The sequence below is a fragment of the Pelobates fuscus genome, chromosome 5 (assembly GCF_036172605.1).
Source record: "Pelobates fuscus isolate aPelFus1 chromosome 5, aPelFus1.pri, whole genome shotgun sequence".
Lineage (NCBI taxonomy): Eukaryota > Metazoa > Chordata > Amphibia > Anura > Pelobatidae > Pelobates > Pelobates fuscus.
Genome location: NC_086321.1, coordinates 114,553,695 through 114,573,466, shown reverse-complemented (window position 1 = coordinate 114,573,466; position 19,772 = coordinate 114,553,695). Strand labels below are relative to the sequence as shown.

At 39.2% G+C, this 19,772-nt stretch overlaps 1 protein-coding gene across 1 annotated transcript in view; it reads right to left on the bottom strand.

Moving 5' to 3' along the window:
• ADAMTS19 (ADAM metallopeptidase with thrombospondin type 1 motif 19) overlaps positions 1-19,772 on the bottom strand; it is a 227,737-nt gene that overhangs the window by 21,604 nt on the left and 186,361 nt on the right. The window contains exons 14-20 of the mRNA XM_063456413.1: positions 16,702-16,829; positions 11,510-11,630; positions 8,604-8,684; positions 7,742-7,899; positions 6,016-6,172; positions 4,260-4,395; positions 216-420 (exon numbers count right to left, since the gene is read on the bottom strand). Coding sequence (XP_063312483.1) covers positions 216-420; positions 4,260-4,395; positions 6,016-6,172; positions 7,742-7,899; positions 8,604-8,684; positions 11,510-11,630; positions 16,702-16,829 — 986 coding nt within the window. The remainder of the gene's footprint in view (positions 1-215; positions 421-4,259; positions 4,396-6,015; positions 6,173-7,741; positions 7,900-8,603; positions 8,685-11,509; positions 11,631-16,701; positions 16,830-19,772) is intronic.

Below are 19,772 nucleotides of genomic sequence, written 5' to 3'. Positions count from 1 at the left end.
TACAGTGCCCCTTTAATGGTTCTCCATATGCTACAGAATATATATATATATATATATATATATATATATATATATATATATATATATATATATATATATATATATTTTTTTTTTTATTTATAGATGATGAATGCATAAATAAAAAGCCAGTTTCAATAAAAAATTAAGTACAGTTCATATATCACAATTAATCTACTTCACATTTGCTACTACACCTCAGACCACACTCCGGCCTCCCAGACTGTCATACAGTCCTGGCCCTCACAGCGCTGGGAAGAAGCAGGTTTGTATCCCTGACAGTCTCTTTCACGAACTGTAATTAGTGTTCCATTTCTGAGTTGCTGTGTGCATGCCGTCTGCCTACTCTGAACTCCTTTACCGCATGTTCTGGAACACGGTGTCCATTCTGTCATCATCCATCTAAAATAAACAAAATATAACATCAGTAAATTAACACATTGTAATCGAACTGTGCTATAACAGAATATCCTTCAATTCCAAATTCCAAATGCCATATTACAATGTTCCTTTTAAGAGACACTACAGTTAACAAACTACACTACAGTTTAAAGCTTCCCCCTGTACACCTTGGGAAGGGGGATCATGACTGCTGCCCATGTATGGGGGGGCTGGACTAAATTGGATAAAATGTTGCAAAGATATGGGGTTTGGGGAGAGGAGTGGGGAGGAGACTTACCAGTCAGCAGAGACTCTGGAAGGAAACTGGTGAAAATTCCCACCCACCCTCCCCTTGGTTATGGATGTGTTGGTTATGTTTTGTTTGGTGTCTTGCTGTTGTTTCTTGTTTTGTCACAGCTTGACAGGATCCCTGGACAGCGCAACTGGGAGTAAAGGAGAAAGACATGGAGTCGAGTTGGGGAGACGACAGACCGCACAAGGGCTGATGGCAAGTGCCGGCTGTTGAGGCTCTTGGGAAAAAGAGGTGGAGAACTGTCTGTTGGGTTAACCGCCCAACAGCTGACAGGTCATAGTTATTGGATTTGAATTAAGTTAATAAAGCTGTGGTCATTGCCCTTATCCACAAGAAAAGTGTGTGGTGTCTTATTGGGATGGCAATGGGAAGGTAAAAGGAGGATGGGTCAGCAGTCATGTATTGGTTCTGGTGTCTATAGCCCATTCTTGCAGGCTTTTCAATGTAAATGCTGCCTTTACAGTGACCTGATCTGTAGCCTTTTAATCAATCTTCATTAACAATAGCAAGCATTAAAATGCGTTTACAACTTTCCTACATAACTAATGCCATCTTGAAATTTTATTTTTAGTAAATAATATAATACAATGAATTGTGAAACAAATGTAAACTGTATTTTAATAAACACAGAGAATATGAGAATTTTGAGAACAGACAAGGCCCAAAGAATGCATGAGTACTAGGTCTCCCCCGCCAGCTGACATCGGCGGGGAAGGAGTGTGGACGGATCCTGACCCAGTGCCAAGGGACATCGGCGCTGGATTCAGGTAAGTGGCTGAAGGGGGTTTAACCCCTTCAGCCATGTGGGAGGTAGGGCGCGAGGGAGGGAGGGAGGAACTCCAGGAGACTATAGTGCCAGGAAAACGAGTTTTGTTCCCTACGAATGTGAGCCATGTTCCTATTCTGTTTATCAAAAATAATTTTTTATATAGTTTTTGATTTAAAAAAATCTTAAAAAGAGATTTGGGGGCAAATAAAATGTTTAGAATGTTTTGATAGATCAATTTGCTACATTTATTAACAGACAAATAACCTGTGAGGTAGTAATTAACCTTTCCTAGAATAAATGAGTGTATCCATTTTACAAAGCATGAATAAAACAGTCTTTTGGCTATTCTGCCAGACTAAACTTAGCTATAAAGTGAAAACAAATCCCTAAATCAAGGCAGTCTACTTCTGCACAACATCTGGATGGAGGTGGCATCTTTCATTTTACAATGGAAGATGTCTGGAACACCTGCTCCCCACACCAAGCTCACTGTATCATATTGCACTGCAGCTATTTATCAATGCCTGAGTGTGGTACGTGTATAAAATATCTGGCTGCAAAGACACCCACCAAATCGTTCCAAAATCACATAATATGACTGTGTACACTTATTTATTGCTTGTTTGTATTTTAAATGAATCTCAAATGACACATATTTTGCATTATCCATAGAGAGATTCTGAATTCGGAAGACTTATTTAGAAGTCACAATTTCACCCCCCAAAAAATTACACTTTGCAGTAGAGATAGACAGATTATTGTCTCTGATCATTTGTATTGGCCTTGTAATTGACTGATATCACCAATAATGTACTAATTTCTCCCAGTCACTGCATGCCGTCTCTGCATCCAGAAACTCAAGCCACTATACAATGAGTCACCACGTTGCAGCCTCCCTGTGAGTCCCTGCATGCAGAGCTCAGCTTAAGCCAAGGGAGTAGGTGAGACATTGAATAATCTACTGTAATGTACTGAGCTGGCTGCCTTATATTGATAGGAATGTAATTGCTGTCAGCAATCACACTCCTATCAGTAACATCACTCTACATGCTGTCACTGATCTCAGTGATTCCAGCATGTACTGGTTTCCTGAGATTTATTGGAGTGTGATTAAAGACAGAAATCACACTCCTATCAATAACAACACTGTACATGCTGGGATCTCAGTGACCACAACACGCACTGGCTGCCTGATAGTGATAGCACTGTGATTGTTGCTAGCATGTTCAGTTAGGGGAAACTATAGGCACCAGAACAACTATAGATTATTGTATTTGATCTGGTGAGTATAATCAGTCCCTTCAGGTTATTTTGCAGTAAACACTTTTATCAGTGAAAAAGCAGTGTTTACACTACAGCCTAGGGATAACTCCACTGGCCATTCCTCAAATGGCTACTAGAGGTGCTTCCTGTGGCAGTGCTGCATAGTGAGCAGCACTGCCATTCAGTGTCTCCACCCTCGGCGTGGAGACACTGAATTTTACTCATATAGATGCATTGATTTAATGCATCTCTATGAGGAGATGCTGATTGGCCAGGGCTGTGTTTGAATGGTGCTGGCACTGTTCCTGATCTGCCTCCTTGACAAGCTCAGCCAATCCAATGCTTTCCTATAGGAATGCATTGTGATTGGCTTTGAATAACACATCTGATGATGTCAGCCAAGCAAGCAGACAGAACCAACAGCAGCAGACTCTAATAAAGGTAAGATTTTACTATATTTAGGGCTGCAAAGGGGGCAAGTGAGGCTAAATAGTGTTTTTAACACTATAGCGTCAGGAATACATGTTTGTGTCCCTGACCCTATAATGTCCTTTAATTTCATATTTGCGTAGAAATTGTGTTGCCTTTTGAAAACGTTAAATGCGCAGAATATTGGCACTGGTTATCGACAAAGTGACATAAGTGACATCAGAAGGCTTTTTTGAAAGTAATCTATATCTAAAAATGCATATCCTACTTCTGAGAGACTGTAATGTTTACATATGTCAGAATGCATGGACTGGCTCTATGCACCAAAACCACAACATTATGATTCTCCCTTTAAGTGTGTCTCAACCCATCTTAACATTCCAATCATGGCCACTGTTCAACATGAGAAAGACTGACTAAATACGCTATACTATCTTGTTGATTTTGAAGTCCTAAGAGTGTGTTCTTCACTTTGGCTGAAATCATCAAACTTGATGATCTCAGCCAATCCAATGCTTACCCATAGGAAAATACACTGCCCCCCTCCCTCCACTCTTATATACTGCCCCCTCCACCCAATCTAATACACTGCCCCTTAATCTAATACACTGTCCCCTCCCTCACTTTAACACAGTGCTCCCTCCCACCACTCTAATACACTGCCCCCTATTACCACTTTAATACACTGCCTCCTCCTTCCCCCAATTTAATACACTGCACTCCTCCCTCCCCAAATTAATATACTACTCTCACCCCAATTTAACACACTGCCCCCCCCCACCACCACCTTCCCACCACTCTAAGCAGGAAGGAAGAGGGAGTGGCTGGCCTGGAAGGGAAGGCAAGAATCAGACAGGAAACGTCTTTCCTGTCTTGAGACTGTTCGCAGCCAAAGCACAAAACTTCCCCAGGGCAGGCGGTCCGCAAATATATTCATTGTGGGCCGCATGCGGCCCGCAGGCCACACGTTTGATATGCTTGTTGTATACTAAACATTGAGTGATATAGTATTGCAGATAGATGTTTTTGAACAGAATTATAACATAGGTCATGTAAGTAATCTTTGCAGGAAACCTATATATTTACCTCGTTTGACAAGGTTGCTCGTTGCATTTTCTTATTTGTGGATCTGGCCTGGTTAAGTCCCTGCAAAAATTGTTTTCCACAATGGTTAAATTTTTATTCATAATTTTGGTACAGGAGACTGTTGTTTTCCTTTCTCCTATTTAGAAAAACAAAAAGAATACTGTTTAAGTAGACAGTCCATATGTAATATACACAACTAAAGCAAACTGTTATTGGATTGAAGTAGTAAAAATCATAGTTTTATTTATAAGAGCTGATGACAGTCAGTGTATTATTTTACGCAAATAGCACTTTTTACTGCTAGGTATTTCTAAACTGTGAACTAGCTGTGAAGACTTTGGAGATTTGGAGGTTAACCACACGTAGAGAACTCTGTTCTGGGCTGCTTGATAATTCTGTACAGAAATTACATCTGTCACCGGTGCGCGGTGCATTCTGACGAAAGATGTAAGCAGCGTCTACTCTTGCAGGCAGGTTGTTCAGCGCGACTGTAAGGGGAAGCTTGTATGTCCCTTTCCTCCCAGCCCCCTCTGCCTCCCTACATTCTGTATTATTCGTAATTTTTAAATTTAAATCCTACCTCTGTCCACCCTCCCTCCTTCACCTCCTTGACTCAGAACACATGTACGCAGTGTGAACGTGGAGATGGGCCCAACCAATGCTTAATTTGATTGGACCTCGGAGTGACGTGGTTGTGAAAACAAATGGGGCTTGGAAACAAGTGAGGAGAACCTCACCTGGTAATGGATTTAAGGTAAGCTTTTTCTTCTTTTACAGGTTTTGTAATGAAAAGAAAAAAGTTAATAGTGTCCAATATAGCATTGATAAAAAAAAATAAAAAAAGATTTATAGCATAAAAGGGTTGGAGTACCCCTTAAAGTTGAAGTTCAGTTTGAATTCCCAACATATCTCACTTTAGTAAATAATCTCGTGTTACCCTCATCAAAACGTTTCTCTGAATTAGATCAGGGTAGTTGGGTTCCATGGTCTTAAATAGTTAAAAACACTAGGGATGTGCATGGGCAAAAAAATTCAGTTTGGTTTGGTTCAGAAATTCGGGTAAAAAAAATGTGACTGCTTCGGCAATTTGGACCAATGGCATTCGGTTCGGTTTGACACTTTGGAACTGGCGAACGTCATCACTTCGGAACTTTGGACATTCGTAAGCATCTGAACGTCCGAATGGCATGAAATTCGTACGAATGTACATTTGGAACGAAACAAATTGCACATGTCTACTTTATATATCCTATATAATAATTTGCTAAAGATGTTTTGTCTGATGCAGTCATGTGCAGTAGAGACTACGTGAGACTGCATGGGACAAACATCCGATGGCAGCCACGATGTAACGTGTACAGGATACGACATCATTGTACAAAAGGAATTAGCTTATTGGTCGAGATTCCTGTCATCATTCACGTAATTTCCCCTCCCTCTCTCTTGTTTTGCCACTTTTCAGAAATCCAAATCACTTTGGAAATTCGGTACTTTGGAGGTTCGGAGCATCGACACTTCCGAACTACCGAACTTCGGCACTTCAGACATTCATAAGCATCTAAATGTCCAAAATGGCATACAATTCGTACTAATGTACATTTGGAACGCAATGAATTGCACATATCTAAAGCACAACCCACACACCCACCCCCAGTTGCTAGTTGTCCCCAAGCTTACATTTGCCTCCCAGAAATATACATTAGCAGGGTTTCTGCTTTGTTATTCTAAATGTAATTGCATGACACAATATATCTACCTCCTCCACAAACAACATTGCAGTCTTCCCACCCAGAATGTGTCCACATGTACAAAGGTTCATTGGACTTAGCATTGTTACGATTCTCCGGAACAGGGTCGAGTGGGATTGTATATTCATAATGGAGCCCGTAATTCTGGTCATGAAATAGCAGCACCTGCAAAATACATGGGAACAGAATCTAAGCCGATGTCCATAAGAAAAGGAGAGTTTAGATCAGGAGAGGATATGGAAAACTGGCACAATCTTTCATATACAGTATCCTGATGTGTGGAAAATATGCTGGCTATTGCAGATGTCATTTTTTTTTCTTCTTCAGGAAACCACTTCGAGGCTACTGTGTTTGTATCTGCATGCATTTTATAGGGAAGCAGGCTATTTTTTTTTATTAACTCAAAGAATAATTTGGCACACGCAAACCCCTGTCATTTCTAGGAAAATGGCTGCTACATTAAAATACTTCTCACCATAGTTGCAAGTTAACATGTGGATATTAAAACAAGGAATTTAAAAAAACATATACGCTTAAAGTCAGAACATTTAGAAATATGCTTTAAGTTTTGTAGTTCTATTTTACCATCTGTATTGCATATTTTGGATACCTAACACAGTTGAGCAAAGGAAATGTTTCGGTGCAAGAAAAGATCCACACGTAAATATGAAATGTTTATTTTTTATATATTTTAGTATACAATATTGCATTTTATGTTTTGTGATTTGTAGTAAGAGTTTTAATTAAGTTAAAGTTATAGTACAACATAGGGTAATTGATTAGTGAATAAATAGTATAAAAACACCAATATAAAAAGCTAGATGTTCTATAAAAATAAAATGGGAAGCTAATTCTCTCCTAGTTTCCTTCCTCTCCAACCCTCCTTTTTCCATTCCATCCTTCATATGAATAAAAACTGAAATTTACCTTAACATAAATGCTATTGTCAAAAATGTTCACTTAAAAGAAGAGGTAATACATTTTTTTATCAAAACAAATTATTTTTATAAATGTTTAACTATATTGTTGGTATTTGCTTTGTGTAGACAGACTGGCTTTTTACATACTGTGGCAGAATTACTTTGAACAGCTCAAAGTTATGTAGAATTTATCGCATACATATGTATTGTAAATACCTGCTTTAAATGCATTCCACATATCCTTTATGGCAGTTAGACCATTTGCAGTGAAGTGATAGAAATATACTTTACTGCCTATAAATAAAAGTAGTAGCACAACTCCTTACTGATCTAAGTACATTCTAAAATATGCTACCAGCAGGTCCATAGCCCAATTCCATAGACTGTGGAATGAATAGTTAAAAACAGGGATGACCTGGCTCTGGACAAGGCCAGCAGGTGGAGGGGGGTAAAAATGGGAGCTCAAGGACATCTTCTCCCTGGCCTTCATCCACTGTCTTATGGGATGCAGACACATTTCAATGAATGGAAGAACATGCCAAATTAACTTTAACTCCTACCAAAAACAGTATTTTAACACAACTGAGGAGGGAGGACAGTCCTAGAGGACAGGTTGAGGAGAGGACTAGGGCAGCACAGAGGGCCTTGCTGATGACAAATATGCATAGATTTAACATTAGCCAGTTCTAGAAGAACTGGGATATATTCTGAATATGTATATTCAAAATTCTGCTCCCAGGACATAATTTTACTCAATGCATTTATGATACAATGTATGTGTTTAAGAGAAATGTTTATTACTACATCGACTTACCAATAAATGTAAAGGAGATTTTGTAGGACCTTTCACGGAAATCTTTTCCCAGAGACCTCGTCGGATATAGTGCACTGTTGTCCCTGCCATGTGGAATGTTCCAGGGTCTTCTATCTTCCAGTCATCATTGATGGACTTTTTACCCACATCTCTGAGTGCTTTATAGAACAATATTCATTATTAAATTAAATGCGGTTTACTAATTATTATGTAAATGACTGAGAAAGTGTGAAAAAATACAGAAGAGCCATGCGATCTGTGCAAGATCAGATATATCTCAGCCTGGAGCTCGTGGAGGAGAAACAGTGCTTCACAATGCTCTGTAATAACTTAAAGGGTTACTCCAACCACCACAACTACTTCAGTGATTCGAAGTGGTCATGGTATTGAGGGTATGTATATGCAATATTTCTGCTTGAGATATTTTACATTTTGTGCTGAGGGCACGTTGTTTCACCATGCTGCGGGCTGTCAATGTCAATTCTGTGCAGGTTTATTTTTTATTTTGCAGGCTTACTGCAAATCACGAGGTTGGGGTTTCATGTAAGGCATAATATGGCATAATATTACAGAGGAAAGGCCCACCTCTCAAACTGTTGGAGTAACCCTTTAACTGCCAAATTAAATTTGTTGACTTTACTGTCTCTTTTATAACTTTTTTGTTTATTGTTTATATTATTATTTACCATGATATATTTAAGTACACTGTTTTAGATATAATTTAAAACAAGTATAGGAATAATGCCATTAATGTAGAACACGTTAGTATGAAGGAATATATTATTTGTCATGCCAAATGTATATTGAGTATGAGGAAGGTGGTCTTGTTTTATTTTTGGGATGGTATTAATAGTCAGCTTACCAAGATAACTATGTGCCGGTGTTTCTTCCACAACCTTAATTCTTCTGGCACCTGCAGGTATTACCAACGCCTCCACATAGCCTGAATTTCGGAATACAGAGATGTATGTATATATATATATATATATATATATTTATTTATTTTTTCATCCCATTATCTTACAAGCATGATTTAAAAAAATAAAAAATTGTATCAAAACCTTAGAAAATGCTATTTTTAGATGACAGTTCTGTGTCTTGTATGGCATTGGAAAAATTAAAACTAACACCTTACTGTAAAACACATGAATAGTTACATATGAAACGCCTTGCCAAAACAACTGAAAATGTTTCCTTGAAACTGAGCTTCTGAGCTGGATCCCCTTTAAAGAAAATTTCCAAAAAAAAGGACTATGCATTCTTTGTCTTACTTTTCTTTAAAACATATAGAAAAGAGATTTAGATGTTAGGTTACTGCAGCACCCAGAAAAGGCAAAATAAATATTCACTTCTGTGCACAACTACTAGTGCTCCTTAGTAGTTAATAAAAGCAAAACCAAACTGAACAGATGGAGCAAACGATAATATAATTATGTATGCACCACAGTGCTAATTGGGTTTAAAGGGATACTCTAGACACCCAGACCACTTAATGTATCTGTCTATTTAACTCTGCAACTGAAAACATTGCTGCTCTGTAGGAACGACAATGTTTACATTGCAGGGTTAACACGCCTCTATTATTATTATTTATAAAGTGCCTACAAATTCCGTAACGCTGTACAATGGGTAGACCAACACACGTATTTGTAACAAGACGAGTTGAATGCACAGGAACAGAGGGATTGAGGGCCCTGTCCAATGAGATTACATGCTAGAGGGAGTGGGGTAAAGTGACACAAAAGGTAAGGATAGGGTAGAAAAGTGGTTTGCTAGGATAGTGACTGTCTTCCCGACTTTCACTCTAATACCAAAGTTAAAGTCAGTTATTCAATCTTATTCAATCAGCCGGTCACATGTGCAATAGCCTTCCAATGTTTTCTTAAATAGGGTTGAAAGGTAAGTAATACTCAGGACACTGTAGCGTTAGTAATACATATTTGTATTCCTAATGCTGTAGACAGGGCCAGACTGGGAGAACAATTTGTCAGAGCAGCCCAATATTAGGGGAGCAGGGCCAGAGAGGGGATGTGTTGTGTTATCACCAATGACAGGCAGGCCCCCTGAGTGGGTATGTCAGGTCAGCACATGCGCAGAGCCCTGCTAAAGTGCTAGCACATACAGAAATTCCCCTAAATATTTTAACACAGCACAAACAGATTTAAGTTAACACTCCAAGTATCACAACAGCTCTACTACATGGCTTATTTTCTGTGGTCCACCAGGTGCCGGTCCCTTCTGCCAGTGAGAGACAAAAGCGGTTACTAAGAGAGCTACCATTAGGTCTCCTGAGATCAACCCCGCCATGCAAGGTAAGTTCTCTAGTCGAGAGTGTCAGCTGATGCATCTTAGCCTATAAGTTATGCCCTGTACTGCCAGGATTAGCTCAGACAGAGAGTTTGTAGCTGTAAGAGGGGCAAGGATCGGTGACCCAAAAGGTGTGACTACTTACAATGGGGGGAGGGGGGAGAGGGTGGCACCAGTGCACTCCTGGTACTGTAACCTCTAAAGCATGCTATAGTTGTTATATTGTTTGAAATGTTCCTTTAGTGATACACTTTTTCTGCATTTGCTAGAGACTATACAAGAGGATAGAAGAGGGGCAGGACTGAGAAAAGCGGTGTGTGCATGTGCAGAGGCTGTTTGTGAATTTTTATACATTTGGCTGTCCATGAGGTTTTCTGGGAGGTGATTGGCTGCTTGTGGTGTTGCGTGTGTGAGGTAGAGGGGTTTAGTGTGTCTGTGGAGGATAGGGGTGTAGAATGTCTGTGGGGGAATAGAGGGTGTAATGTCTGTGGGGAGTATAATGTGTCTTTGGGGAAGATACTCTGTGTAATGTGCATGTGGGGAGTATAATGTGTCTGTGTTGGCGCTAAGGGATGTAGTGTGTCTGTGGGGAGTATAATGTGTCTGTGGAGGAGATAGGGGGTGTAATGTGTCTGTGGGTAGTACATTGTTTCTGGAGGGAATATAATGGGTCTGTGGCGAGTAGAGTGTTTGTTGAGGGCCAGTGGTGTAGTGTGTCTCTGTCATCTTGCTATCAATTTCTGGAATTTCCTAGAACTTCCACAACTTGAAATCTTTCCTAAAACCACTTTTTAATCTACACTTAACATCATACCTTCCAATTGTCCCTATTTAGAAGGAGCAGTCCCTATTGTTGGCTTCTTTTCTACACTAATGTCCCTCTCTTCAAAGAGTTCCATATTGTTGGTGTGTCTGAGTAAATAACACAGTTCCACAGCAATAACTCTCACAGTAATGTATCTTTAAACTACAATAAATTAGTTTAGAATCAGTATGTGTGAATAAGACACATTGTTCTTATTATAAATTACATTGTGTTTGCATAAATTGTTGTTTGTAAGTCACTAAAAATGTCTCTGTACAGCCCCAACCCTAGTCACATATTTAGCCACACCGTTAAAATTAAAGTTTCTTTAGTCCATTTGCAATGTTGGGAACTATGTGATATAAATAATACAAATAAATATTTGAATAGCCATAAACTATAGTTTTTATTATTTGTATTTGAACTCCTACACCCACTAGGATTGTAAGTTCTGCTGTCAAAGACCTCCTAACTCACTGAGTATATATATATATATATATATATAATTATCCTCAGCTATAATAATTGCATTACTGATACACTCACTTCCCTAAACTTTAATGGAAATACTCGGTACTAAGTAGAAATATTGGTGCTTTAAAATACAAATATAAATAGATAAATACAGTATATGAAACATGAAGATAATATATTACCAGCTCCTTTAGTGTGGTTGAAGTCACCCTTAATCACTTTACATGATTTTCCATTCCCATTGCAAACACCACAGTGATCTTCTCTCGACAGAGATCCCAATATGCCATCGCAGCCAACTTTCTATTGCAAAAACAAAAATACTATATGAAAAGACAAATTGGTTTTAGTGTAAGTAGCAAAAAAAAAACAAACCTGAACTTTCTTTTATTAAATAAGTTAATGTTAAAATTATTATATAGATCAGGGGTCCTCAAACTCCGGCCCCCCAGATGTTGCTGAACTACAACTCCCACGATTCTCTAGTTATCTATGTAATTAAAAGAATCATGGGAGTTGTAGTTCAGCAACATCTGGGGGGCCGCAGTTTGAGGACCCCTGATATAGATTGTTGTTAAATAATGTATGATGAATGTAACGGAACGCAGTACATTAGTCCACGATATCCGTTGGTATCTTCAGGAAATCCACAGTCAGAACAGAAAGCACGGCAATATTCCCCATCCTCCCAATAACCGGACGAAACACAGTTTGGGAGTCAACTAACTCAGTTTATTCGCAAGCTGGCATATTTAAGCAGTTCCCCATGCAAGGGGTTTCCACACAGATAATCCAGGGGATTTCTCCCAACATGCATTGTGACTTTCCCAATAGGCACCGCTGCACGAGAGGGATACTCCCACCAAAATGGACGATTAAGTGGATTATCCCCTCGTGCAGCAAAACCGACAATTGACTTTAAAATATATATTTTACACAATATTCGGTACTTTGCGCTGGCGGAACGTTCGACAGATAGCTGGGGTCGGAGCGCATACTTTGTGAGAATACCGCTCTGATCCCAGCTGAATTGACCGAACGCCGCACAGAATACATTCAAACATTGAGTTCGGTTTAAAAGTACCGAATCGCTGTGGGGAACATAATGTACCGAACGCGGCACTCCCGAACGCTCTGGAAGTCCAGCGGTGTTCGGATCATTGAGTAGCCGTTTTCAGTTCCAGGCTCTCGACGACCGAACACCGCTGCAGAGACAAAGGATCCAAGATGGCCGACCTCCGCATGGTCGGTAGCCGATCGGCGGCCACCTAGGAGAGCCCTTAATTACCGATTGCAACATTGTTGCAATCGGTTAATTGGTGCCACACGACTTGTGAATGTGTGGTCTACCTGGGGAGCCCGCATTCGTACGGCGAACGGCCGGGATAGCCATGTTTCGTCGAACGAATGCTTTGTATGCTGGCAGCGTACGGCTGCCAGTATGCGAACGGCCATAACATAGCACTTATACAGGTAAAGACTTACAGTATACATTCAGCCTATGGACAACATACAATACATATAGTTCAGAAGTGGCTAGGTTTGCCACAATGAAGTATACATAGATTATTGTTTGCCTTTGGACACATGGGGGGCTGGGGGAGAAAGAGACAAGGTTATGAGAGGAAATGGGGCTGTGGAGAGAAAGAGACACCCAGAGGGGCTGGGGGGAAAGGGGCAGAAAGAGACACAGAGCGGCCGTGAATGGGGCAAAAGAGACAGATCAGAGCTTGGGAGAGAGACACCCAGAAACACAGAGGGGCTGGGGAAGGGGCAAAAGAGACAGATAGAGGCTTTGACTAATCCCATTAGATTTTAGTCGTGTCGACTAAAATATACTGGAGAGCTAATCAACTAAAACTAAAACAAATCAGATGACTACAATACGACTAAAACTAAAATGGCTTTTTAGTCAAAAGACTATGATTAAAATGAAATTGAAATTTGCTGTCAAAATTAATATTGCATGTTGCCTCTCTGCATCTGTGCAGAAGGATTGTGAATTACAGCCTTCTAACAACTTTGTAGTTAAAATGTATGGCTGCATTTTAGCAGCCAGGAGGCTTGGGGTAAAGAGGAAGGTTCTTAAGAGCAGCGATCACAATAAAGTTATTGTTTGCTGGCTGCAATAGAAGCCTACAATACACCACATAGTACAGATGTTTGGTGTAACTGAACATACTGTATATAGGCATTATACACATACACACGTTACTTATTCTGGTAGCATTTTCATAGAGTTGGTTGTCTAGATATGATGCCAAATTGCCTACAAAAGCAGGAATTTGATTACACTTTAATATTTTTGCAACTATGTTTAAAATGATTGTGCCCCTGACAACGGCGTAAGAGCACGCCGAAACGTGTGTTGGGCGTTCTTTTTCTTTGATTTTTGTCTTCACTTGGGTAACACCAGGTGCACCTAGTTTGCTTTTTGTTTTTTGGTGGCTTTTTTGGTGGCTCAGGGATTTTTCAGTTCAGGTAGCCACTAGCTTTGTGCGGTGCCGAGGTAAATAGGGCTAGGGAAGCTTATTCCCTTTTTCTTTTGACCCTCCATGTTGAGCAGGATGTCTGTTTAAATGATATTTCTCCCTTTTTGACTATTAGTAAGTGTTTTTATTTGGGGAGAGGTGACTTTAGGACTGGCTCTTGAGTTGATTAGTTATCCCCCCGAGTACACCTTTTTTATTACCTATATACCACCTCAATTTCATTCTGTTTTTGAAAGGGTCTTCTACTATTGCTACTCCCAACCTAGACACATCTACCTGCTCAGGGTCAGCTGATATTAGGTGGACATTTGATATATCAGACGTATTTTCTGTTTTTCTTTTTACTCACCTTCTGACCCGTTCCCTTTATATTTACCTTAGAGTTGACTTATAAGTGTAAAGCTATCTACATGTCTAGATTCAATAAATATTAGGTTTGATTTTATCTCTTTACACACCACTGTGCTCTTCCTGCTGCGCACGCGTTTGTGGTAGTGCACTAGGTTCTGCTTTTTTCTTGTAATGTGAATTGAGGGTTAGTCCCTCCTCCAGGGCACAGCTTAGGTGACCTTCCTCCAATTTTCTTTTTTGGAGGTATGATACTGTAATCAACCATCCCTCTCCTACCTCCATCTGAATAGGTTTGGGAGGCTGACTACTGTATGTTCTGATCTCTATTCTATGTTTAAAGGGACACTCCAGGCACCCAGACCAGACCACTTCAGCTAATTGAAGTGGACTGGGTGCTGTGACCCTTTTGCCCTTAATGCTGCAATGTAGAACTGCAGAGATCATTGCAGCTCTGAGTCTGCCCTCTGTCAGATTTTCCCCATAGGAAAGCATTGAATGAGGCTTTCCTATGGGGATGTCTAATGCGTGCATGCGGCCATTGCTGCGCATGCGCATTAGGTCTCCCCCACCGACGTCAGTGGAGCGTGGGCGGAGCCTGACCCAGCACCTAGGGACATTGGCGCTGGATTCAGGTATGTAGCTGAAGGGGATTTAACCCTTTCAGTGACATGAGAAGGAGGGGGGCACTCCAGGATTCTCTAGTGCCAGGAAAACGAGTTTCTTTTCTTGGCACTGGAGAGTCCCTTTAAAATTAAGTCTTTGCAAAAATGACTGAGATGTGGAATGCCATAATCGCTAATAAACACACCATAAATTGAAAAAAATTTAAAATGAAACATTTAAATTGGGTAAAATATATATGATTTTAATGTTTCTTTTTGCACCCCTAAAAATCAATATAAAAAGTTCTGTTGTCATGCATCTAAATGCAAGTTATGTATCTCATGTTTCAAATCAATGTTTTGCCAACAAAAAGTGCTTGGCAGTGAAGAGGTTAATCTCCAAGCTATCATTATCATGACTGCTGCTTCACAGTTCAGATCTCTGCTGGAGGAATAGATTGGTAAACTGAAAAAATTATCTCACTTCGGGGAGAAGGATATGAAAAGCAGGCTGCCAAGTTTTCAGCATAGTGTAATGTGCTAATATTATCCTAATTGCAATCAGAATCTGATGTAATACTCGCTTAAACAACATTTTCCAGATGGGCCCCTGGAACGTATATAGAAATTCATGGACTTAGGAATCACCTTTCTAAAATGCTACAGAGAACATTATTTATTTATTCAGCACCTTCCTATTAAACATTTGTAGACTTTCCAGCAAAATCATTTGTTAAAAATGCAATAAATGTGTATTATTCACAATAAATGTGTCCTAGCACAGATCAAATATAGCAACCTTGGTTTTGAAACATTGTTCCCGAGTTTTAATTTGCACAAGACAAGAAGAATGAATGTAACTTTTTTTGAGGCCCTGTCTTACTTAGATCTAAACTGATTTGCAAATGTTTAACCCTGAAGTTGGGTCTCTGGACACTGCTGTCCTTTAGATGCCTTTCTCTGCTTCTGTAGTATGGGGAAGGTTTACAGGGACACTATAGGCACCCAGACCACTTCATCTCATTAAAATGGTCTAGGCCCAGTGTCCCTGTCCCCTTAATCCTCCAATTGTAAATATTGCATTTATTGAGAAACTGTAATAATTACCTTGAAGGGTTAACTCCCCCTCTAGTGGCTGTCTGTCAGACAGCCACTAGAGGCGTTTCCAGGTCATTGGCGACTTTTGGTCCACTAAATAACGCTAGACGTCTTTACTCTTTACACGAAGACATCCAGCGGCAGCTAAAACAGCATGCGCATTAGGATACTCCCTCACCGCGGCTGGCGACGGTGGAGGAGGAGCAGATGCGGAGCCTGACACAGAGCAGAAGAACATCAGCACTGGAATTAGGTAAGTGATGGGGGGTGTCGCTGGGAGAGAGGGGGGCACTATAGGGCACTATAGTGCTAGGAATGTAATGTAGTATTCCTTGCATTATAGTTTCCCTTTAAATGGACAGCCAGTGATAGGTTAAGAGGACCATATTATGCCGTCAGCCATCACTGGCCTCTTGTTGAAAGAAACAGTAAATACTATGTCTCAATGGAAAGCACCATGTTGTTCATTAAAATTCATTAAAATCTCTAGTTCATCACAGTTGGATAATTTTTTTTTATTTTCCTGTTTTAGACTAAAATTTGTCAGTTCTCAAATTGAGGAATATTAAGAGAGCCAGGAAGTGTAAATTGTAGTAAAAAAAAAACAAAAAAAAAAAACATTATCAGGTCAAATATTAAAAATCTAACTAATATTTTCTTTATTCTATTTATTTTAATATACCATCATTCATATTTCATAGCTTCTCTATTATCTTACAATATAATTATATTTTATGCTTATAATTATATATTATCACGTATCTTATAATCAATAATTGTAACTTATAATAAACTTTGGCAGATGTAAATTTCCTGAAGATGAAATGTTACCTGGCATCTCCCGTCAGAGCACATATCCAACCCATTTTCACCACAAGAGGTTCCATCTAGTACTTTTTCCGACACAAGAATTGGATGATCCTTTCCAAGAGCAGAACAGAAAAGTGAGCAAGGTTTATCTAGATGAAAAAAAGAAACAATACAAATTTGTATTTGTGAGTTTTCTAGTACAGAATACCATTATTATAGAGACATAGAATCCCATTGTACAGCACTATGGAATCTGATGGCCCTATATAAATAATAAAATAATATTTTTATAATAATAAAAATAATAATAATAGAATGTGACGGCAGATAAGAACTATTCGACCCATCTGGCCTGCCCAATTTTCTAAATAATTTCATTAGTCCCTGTCCTTACCTTATAGTTAGGATAGCCTTATGCCTATCCCACACATGCTTAAACTTCCTTACCGAGTTAACCTCTACCACTTCAGCTGGTAGGCTATTCCATGCATCCATTACCCACTTAGTTAGGTAATACTTCAGAGTATTATTTTTAAACCTTTGCCCCTCTAATTTAAGACTGTCCTCTTGCTGTGGTAGTTTTTCTTCTTTTAAATATAGTCTCATCCTTTACTGTGTTGATTCCCTTTATGTATTTAAATGTTTCTATCATATCCCCCCTGTCTCGTCTTTCCTCCAAGCTATACATGTTAAGCTCCTTTAACCTTTCCTTGTAAGTTTTATCCGGCAATCCATGAACCAGTTTAGTAGCCATTCTCTGAACTCTCTCTAAAGTATCAATATCCTTTTGGAGATATGGTCTCCAGTACTGCATACAATTCTCCAAGTGAGGTCTAACCAGTGTTCTGTACAATGGCATGAGCACTCCCCTCTTTCTACTGCTAATACCTCTCCCTATACAACCAAGCATTCTGCTAGCATTTCCTGCTGCTCTTTTACATTGTCTGACTACCTTTAAGTCATCAGAAATAATCACCCCTAAATCCCTTTCCTCAGATGTTGAGGTTAGGACTCTGTCAAATATTCTGTACTCTGCCCTTGTGTTTTTACGTCCAAGATGCATTAGCTTGCACTTATCCACATTATATGTCAGTTGCCACAACTCTGACCATTTTTCTAGTTTACCTAAATCATTTGCCATTTGGCTAATCCCTCCTGGAACATCAAACCTGTTACATATCTTAGTATCATCAGCAAAAAGACATACCTTACCATAAAGACCTTCTGCAATATCATTAATAAAAATATTAAAGAGAATGGGTCCAAGTACAGATCCCTGAGGTACCCCACTAGTAACTAGACCTTGCTTCGAATATACTCTATTGACAACAACCATCTGTTGCCTGCCATTTAGCCCCTGCCTAACCCATTCAACAATATTGGAATCCAAACTTTAAGATTGTAGCTTATTGATGAGCCTTCTATGTGGAACAGTGTCAAAAGCCTTACTGAAATCTAGGTAGGCAATGTCTACTGCACCACCATGATCTATTATTTTAGTTACCCAATCAAAAAAATCATTAGTTTGGCATGATCTCCCTAAAGTAAACCCATGTTGTATCTGATATTGAAATCAATGTGATTTTATATGTTCAACAATCCTATCCTTTAACATGGTTTCCATTACTTTTCCCACTACTGAAGTAAGGCTTACTGGCCTTTAGTTGCCCGACTCCTCCCTATTACCTTTCTTGTGAATGGTCACAACATTTGCTAACTTCCAATCTTTTGCGACTACTCCTGTTAACAATGATTGGTTAAATAAATCTGTTAATGGTTTTGCTAGTACACCACTAAGCTCTTTTAATAACTTTGGGTGAATTCCATCAAGTCCCACTGACTTACTTGTCCTTACTTTTGACAGTTGAAATAGAACCTCTTCCTTTGTAAGCGCACATGTATCAAATTACTCATTTGTCCTTTTTCCTAACTGAGGGACCCTTTGTTTCATTTTCATTTGTAAATATTGACCAAAAATATTAATTGAGCTAGACCTTTATCCTCTTCTACATACCTTCCTTCTTTTGGTTTTAATCTAACTAATCATTGTTTTACTTTCTTTTTCTCATTTATGTATCTAAAAAACGTGTTGTCCCCCTTTTTTTTTACTGACTGTGCTATTTTCTCTTCTGTGTGTGATTTGGAAGCTCTTATAACTTGCTTAGCCTCTTTCTGCCTAATCTTATAGATTTGTCTATCTTCCTCACTCTGTTTTTTTTTATAATTAGTAAATGAAAACTTTTTGTTATTTACTATTTTGGCCACATCTGAGGAGTACCACAGTGGTTTCTTGAATTTCTTGATTTTACTGACAAGCCTAATGCAATTTTCTGTTTTCTTCAGTACTGCAACTTTTAAATAATCCCATATCTTGGACTCTGTTTAAATTGCACCAGTCTGATAATTACTCCTTTACACATATTCTAATTTTGGAAAAGTCTGTTTTTCTAAAGTCTAAAACTTTTGTTTTTGTGTGGTGTGACTCAGTCACTGTTATTATATTAAACCACACTAACTGATGATCACTGGATCCTAAACTTTCACCTACAGTAATATCTGATACCAAATCTCCATTTGTTAACACTAAATCTAGTATGACCTCTTTACGAGTTGGCTCCTCAATGACTTGTTTTAGACACAATCCCAGTAGGGAGTTTAGAATATGTGTGCTCCTGGCACAAGCAGCTATTTTGGTTTTTCAGTTCACAACAGGAAGATTACCCTTCATTGTCATTTTAGCTATTTCCTCAACTAGTAGATTATCTAACTCTTCTATTTGTCATGGGAGCCTATAAATAGCACCTGCATGAGTTACTGTGTAATTACCAAATTCTAACATAACCCGAACGGACTCTGTGTTCACCTCACTAACTTTTACTAGGCTAGATTGTATGCTATCCTTCACATACAGGGCCACCCTCCCCCTTTCTTGCCTTCCCTGTCTTTTCCATATAAAGAGTACCCTGGTATTGCCATGTCCCAGTCATTTTTCTCATTATACCATGTCTCAGTAACAGCGACTAAATCTACATTATCAGTTGCCGTTATTGCCACAAGTTCCTTAAACTGCGCGCATTTGTAGACATGACTCT